The sequence below is a fragment of the Myotis davidii genome, unplaced genomic scaffold (assembly GCF_000327345.1).
Source record: "Myotis davidii unplaced genomic scaffold, ASM32734v1 scaffold176, whole genome shotgun sequence".
In the NCBI taxonomy this organism is placed as follows: Eukaryota; Metazoa; Chordata; class Mammalia; order Chiroptera; family Vespertilionidae; genus Myotis; species Myotis davidii.
In genome coordinates, this window is record NW_006287911.1 from 979,225 (window position 1) to 986,371 (window position 7,147).

At 37.8% G+C, this 7,147-nt stretch overlaps 1 protein-coding gene across 3 annotated transcripts in view; it reads left to right on the forward strand.

The window, feature by feature from the left end:
* Positions 1-7,147, forward strand: part of LOC102764241 — a 32,171-nt gene that overhangs the window by 23,185 nt on the left and 1,839 nt on the right. For all 3 annotated transcript variants that reach the window (XM_006759705.2, XM_006759703.2, XM_006759704.2), the window contains exons 6-7: positions 3,283-3,389; positions 6,816-6,906. In XM_006759705.2, the coding sequence (XP_006759768.1) occupies positions 3,283-3,389; positions 6,816-6,906 (198 nt within the window). The remainder of the gene's footprint in view (positions 1-3,282; positions 3,390-6,815; positions 6,907-7,147) is intronic.

The window sequence follows — 7,147 nt, forward strand, 5'->3', positions numbered from 1 at the left end:
AACTGGTTAAATTGATCTTAGTTGCCTTGTGGCCTCCACGTTGTTAGCATTCATTTTGTTCAGAACCATTCCTTGGGATTTCCCTGGAACCTCCAGAGCAGTGGTTCTCAACCTTCCTAATGCTGCGACCCTTTAATACAGTTCCTCATGATGTGGTGACCCCTAATTTCATTGTTTCAAATTGAACATAATTAAAGCATAGTGATTAATCACAAAAACAATATGTAATTATATATGTCTTTTCCGATGGTCTTAGGTGACCCCTGTGAAAGGGTCGTTCGACCCCCAAAGGGGTTGAGACCTACAGGTTGGTGGCCCACAGGTTGAGAACCGCTGCTCTAGAGCAAGCACTTATGTCAGTTGCCATAATTAATCGATCCACCTGATTCTTTTTTAACTTACCTGTGGGGTGGGGATGGGGGGAGTGAACAGAGATGGGAAAGAAAAAGGAAATTGTGTGAAAGCTATGTTGTATCAGTAGGTTAATTTACATACCTGTTTTATATCTAAGCTACATATTTAGGAAGTTTAAAATGATTAACTTTTTTCTGTGTTCAGGAACATGTTAAACCTATGCTTCAGAGATTCTAGACCAGCCGTGGGCAAACTACGGCCCGTGGGCCGGATCCGGCCTGTTTGAAATGAATAAAACTAAAAAAAAAAAAGACCATACCCTTTTATGTAATGATGTTTACTTTGAATTTATATTAGTTCACACAAACTCTCCATCCATGCTTTTGTTCCGGCCCTCCGATCCAGTTTAAGAACCCATTGTGGCCCTTGAGTCAAAAAGTTTGCCCACCCCTGTTCTAGACCATCTTATTTAAATTATTTTAGTATTTTTATTACTTAAAAAAGAGAAAATATTTTTAAAAATCAGTCCCCACAACATTTTGAATATTATATATTTGTAAGACCATGTTTATTTGGAAAGAAATCATGTGATACAAAGTAGTTAAACCTTTTCTCTTTTTAAAATAAAAGTTGTTTGCCCAAGCCAGGTGATTCAGTTAGTTGGAGTGTTGTCCCATGCACCAAAAGGTTATGGTTTCAATTCTGGTCCGGGCATATATCTAGGTTGTTGTTCAGTTCCCAGATCGATGTTTTTCTCTCTCTCTCTCTCTCTCTCTCTCTCTCTCTCTCTCTCTCTCTCCCTATTCCTCTCTTTCTAAACTCAATAAAAAACATATCCACGGATGATGATTAAAATATAAAAAATGAAAAAAAAATGAATAATTAAAAGTTGTTTGCTTTGCTCTTGAGCAAATAAATGTTTCTTCTTGTTGTATTGCCTGAAGTCTGTAAGACTTGATGATTGTGGTCTGAGTTAACTTTTGAGGTATATAGTTTTTAAATAGTTTTGTTTGCTTTTTTGGACAGATAATATATTCTAGTGTATTTTAGATGAAGAGCCAGACAAGGCCAATTAACATAGTGTATTAACCTTTTATAATTTATAAATTACTTTTATAGTTTCTATGGTCCCATTTGATCTATGAGTCAGGACAGATATTATTCTATTTTATTTATGAGGACCCTGACTACCTAAATGTACAAACCTCATTGATGGTGGAGCGAGAGTTTGATGACTCTTACAACCACTGATATAGTCTCCCCTTGTCTGTGTGGTGTACGTTCCAAGACCCCCAATTTGATAGTACCAAACTCTCTATATACTGTTTTTTCCTGTGCATACATACCTATGATAAAGTTTAACTTATAAATTAGGCACAAGAACTCACAACAATCCTATATAATAAAAGCCTAATATGCACATTGTCCCCTGGGGCGGTCGTTCAACCGGGAGACCAGGAGTTCGACCAGTCACTATGATGTGCACTGACCACCATGGCGTGGTGCGGAACACGGTGGGCCTTGGCGATGCAGCGCTGGCAGCGGGCAGCAGTGGAGGTGCTGCCAGCCCAGATGGGCCCCGATGAGAGCGGGACCATGGTGGGATGGTGGAGCAGGTGAGCAGGTGGCGCCAGACCAAGGTGGGTGCAAGCAGAGGCCTTGGTGCTTCCCAGGGCCCAGAGGTCAGCTGGGATCTGCCCTTCCATGCCAGACGCCTGTGCTTTGGTCACCGGCCAGGCCTAGGGACTGCATCCATGCACGAATTTTGTGCACTGGGCCTCTGGTAACTAATAATAAAATAGAACAATTATATTTTAGTAGAAGTTATGTGAATGGTGTCTCTCCAGTAATTTTAATATTTTTTAGTCCAAACCATCCGTTACTTGCAGTAAATAGTTTGGTGTCACTTGTTTCAGGGGATCACTTGCTGAAGTCTTTGTATAGGCTCAATACTTTCTGGTGCAACACAGTGCTGTCAATAGGAACACATTTTCTGTTATGTTTACTACCCACAAATGTAATGACTTTTCTATATTAACTAACCACCCAACATGCATTGTGGCCATATCTTTTGCAGTTTGAGATGCAATGCAAAACTACATGAATTTGTTATTCTTCTTCACAATTTCATAGACAGATTTGTTTTTACCATAGATCTTAGCAACCTCAACATACAAGTTTTTTCTTTCCTTATTAAGTTGAGAACTTTCGCCTTTTCACTTAGAGGAAGCACTTTCTGGCTTCTTATTGTCATATCTGAATTGCTAGCATGACTACTCTTGCATTTTGGGGCCATTATTTTTTCTTTCAATTAGCAATAATTGTGCCTCGAGTAAATCTCATTGGTTACAATACTGCCACTGCACAAAGCTGGGGCCATTATTAAGTAAAATAAGGGGTTACTTGAACACAAGTACTGCGATTCTCCAACAGTTGATCTGATAACCAAGACGGCTACTCAGTGACCAGAGGGTGGGTAGCATATGCAGCGTGGATATGCTAGACAGAATGATGATTCATGTCCGGGCAAGATGGAGTAGGGCAGTGTGAGATTTCACAACAGTTCACACAATTTAAAACTTACTATGAATGATATATTACTTGGATTTTCCATTTAACTTTTTCAGACCATGGTTGACCATGGGTAACTGACCCTATGGAAAGCAAAACGACAGATAAGGGGGGTACTACTATTGTGGAAAAAAGCTCTGAACTGGGAGTCAAAAGAGCATACTTATGAATTTATAAATAGTTACGTATAAACCAACAAATGTTCACAAGTTTATCGTTTTTATTAGATACTTTCTCCCATTTTAAGAATTAGGGTGAACTTCACATATTACCTCACAACATTATTGACCCAGTATGTAGTTCTGTGTCGTATGCTGTGGTATCTTTGTTCTCTTAAATGAACTCATTCTTATTTAGGTGCTTCATGCAGACATCTGTACCCAGGATTCACTTCTGCAAAATGCTGATGTTATTATAATGAATAACGTCTTCGAATATTTTCTTGACGAGGCAGAACAGGCAAGGTATGTTATTTATTCAGGCAAGAAGTCTGTTGTTATCCAACAAAGTATGAAAGGGATTGGTAGAGTAGAAATGTTTTCATATTAAACTTTTAAAAATGACCTCAACTGTGAGATTATATTCAAAAGGAAATATGTTCTGTATAAAATAAAAATAAACTGTCTGACTTTGTAAAGTATTGCATCTCATTTTAGGCAGATATGATATTTTATGACCTAAGCATTTGCTTAGCCGTCTGGGATGAAATAAGATATCACTTCCTAATGGGTCTTTATACTTTTTTCTGGCCTCAGGTTTTTTTTCCCCTTAAAAAAAAATATGTCATGATGCTATCCTATCATAAAATGATGGGAATTAACTAATGCCTATAATTGAATATAAAATAAGATATAAGAGTATTAACCAAAATTGTGATTATCAAACTTGAAAAATGCTTTTAAGGATAATAAATAGTAGAAGTTTATTTCACTATTCAAGTAATGAAAAAATTAGCAAGTCTGTGATCATTTTTCTGACTTCTCTGCCACATTTGAATGCTTTGTGACCCATAAGGACCTATAGGTTCCTTTGATTAGAAAATTCCTCTAGTCTGTAGTCAGACACCAACTTTATGGCTACTTAGGCTTGCTGACTTCTTACTTATAAGGGCATATGCATACTTTAGATACAGGAAAGCTCCTTTCCATTGGCACGAAAGGGAATTAGATGAATGTTTGGATTACCTCAGAGAAATGAAAAAGTGCATATAATACAGCCCTTAAACAGTTAATACTTAGTGGAATCCTGAATGACTAAACCTCTTTATTCAGCCACCTGTTCACCTTCTGTATTCTGCCCCTGACCACCACTTTCTCTCCCACACACACATATGCACACCCATAGCCATTAGGTTAAGGTCACTACAAAATTAATAGTTTAAATAGTTTAAAAAAAAAAACTGCTTCAACAGAAAGCTAATCATATAATCAAATTTCAGCCAGAATGAGGGGTGATTTTTTTGGTCACAGACTAAAGACCAGAAACACAACATGTGCTGTACTGTGCCAGCACAGCCAAGGGTTCCGTGAGCCTGAGGAGGGGCGGTGAAGGATTAAAGAAAAGACAGACAAAGAGAATGTAGCTGGGGCTCGGTGGAACTCCCGTGCCTGGATGAGGACACAGAAAGAGATCCAGCCAGCAAGCTGAGGCTTTATTTTATAGTCAGAGATACACAAGGTAGCGGTCACCATAGTTACAATGTTCTTGTGAATTTCACTTGTTTAGGCAGCACTTGCTGCATCTCCCACAGCCCATTAGCTACCTAAGAACAATCTAGGGAGCGTCATAAGGTCAAGCTTAATTATGGTAAGAGGGCTGTGCCTTCTAAGCTGGGACTTGTTTGTGGCTCTGCCACAAGTCAATCCGAGGCTTAACCCTATAGCTACTCCCTACAATGTGCAAAGTTATTTTAATTGTAATGCCCTTTTTAGACTTAATTTCCAGTGGACAAAGTATGATTAGCTTTTTATCTTTTTAAATTAATGATAGGTATTCAAAATATTACATAATTGTTGGAAAGTGAAATATTACCAGGTTTGTGTTGTATAAGAAGTTTTAAAACACCCTAAACTCTCTGGAGATTTATTATATAAAGAGTTTGAATGCTGAGGAATGATGAAAGCTACTGCAGAGCTTGATACTGGAAATACTGCATATTTGCATTATTTTCAAAACTCTCTTGGTGCATTTATTCACAAGCTCTACATGATTCACTAAGTAGATATTGGCCACCTGTGTTAGTTCAGTCATTTTCCCTCAGTCTAGCAAATGAATTCTAAATCTAGCTAGGTTATGTGACTCTCATAGTTAATTATTTTATCTTCATCTTGAATGACAGTTCACAGGAGAAAGATTAGAAGATATGGTAAATCATTCTGATATTGGAATTGTTCTGACAAAACTGGTCATTTACTCATTAATTCTATATTGTAGTAAGTAAAAGAGAATAGATGGCACAGCATATACCCTCCAGAGATTTTTAATCTTAATCAGAATCTGAGGACAAGTGGAATGGTACCGCTGCTATAGGAGTTAGTGCATAAAAGAAAACAAAAATATGTCATAATAATAGAAATGTGTACTCAGGAAAGGCTCAGGCTTCAGAATAAGTTAGATCTCATTATAGCATAACACCCAGATTGTAAAGTAAGTATTAGTTTAAAAGGTACTTCTAGCTCTGGCCGGCTTGGTTGATTGTTGTCCTATCCTGGTGAGAGTGTGCACCTCTGAGAAGTTGGTCAATGTTTCTCTTTCACATCAATGTTTCTTTGTCTCTCCCTTCCTTTCTAAAATCAATAAAACTGTTTTAAAAATAAAATAAAATAAAAGGTGCCTCTATGTATTTTCTTAATAGGTGAAACAGATACAACTACTACCATGACAGCTTATCAGAAATATTAAGTTCTAATTTTGAGAGTCATGCCCAGTATACTTAGCTTCTTCGTTCTTTTTAAATAAACTTATAAAATGTCATTTTTAAGGAACCACTGGAAAAAACACACGCAAACAGCTCTAGCCCAACCATGGTGATATTTATTGTCAAACACTGCTACATGATTTTAGATCTAGCCTGAGAAAAAAAAAATTGTATCATTTTATCTAGTTAACTCCAGAGTGTACTAAACTTAATATCCATTGCTATAACTAAAATAAGTGCAAATGACACAGCTGCTCACCTGCCCCACTGCAAGGGATGCACATCCCTGCTTTTTCTGACCATCGGTCCCCAGTAGTGGGGTGCACTTTCAAGATTCAGCGTAGAAATCCAGTTCATGTCTGCACTAAAGATTAATCAGAACTGGTCAGACACTGCCCTGTGACACACACATGCACATGGCATTCCATCATGCTTTAAACCTGGCTGGTCCCACTAAACTTCTCAGGTGCCATATTGTCCAGAAGTCTTTCCATTGAATATTTATGGCAGCCAAATAAAGTATGATTTCGCTTTTGATTTACTGTTAGTTTTTGCTCTGTGTCTGGTTTCTATAGCCTTTCTCCAATACCCTGCCCCACCTCTACCCCTCAGCCCAGTTCCCTTCTGCAGGACCATTATTTTTAAAATACTTTGTAAGAAATTTAAGAGCTGCTAACTGATACAGCTTGGACTTCTGAATTGGTCCTGAAACTGAGTTTTGGCCTCACAATGCCTTGTAGTAACTCAAATCATGATCTCGTTAAATCTTGTCAACTGTAACTTCACAATTTTCCCAGCACCTCTCTGGAATTGAAGAATTGACCAATTTCTAGTATGTTACTGCAGTCCTATTTTCTGCAAGCAAGCAATTTTGCTCATTTGAGATACCACTGCATTTTCTTTTGTCATCGGCATTTTAAAAGAACTTGCAGTATCTGGTAAAACCTGACATAATGCTTCTAATGTGTTATAGAGCCTGGGAATGTATCAGCCACAACGTAAGGAAACAAGGATCGTTATTGGTGACAGTGCCAAGTCTTGAAGAGTCTCTCTCAGGTCTTCAGGTATGTAAGCCTTCCTCGCATTTTTATCGTCAAAACTTTTCTTCTACTTTTTTCCTGATAGCTGTTAACAATAATCTAGAAATGTTCTGTCTGAATATAGTGACAGATGATAAAAAGAATAGCAAGAATTTATGGCTTAAGGACTGGTTCGTGGTTAGTTAACTAGCCTCAAGAGCTCTCAAGTTGCCATTCTTACCTCCATTTGAACTCCTTTGCTTCTCCACCCAGTTGTTCCAGCTTT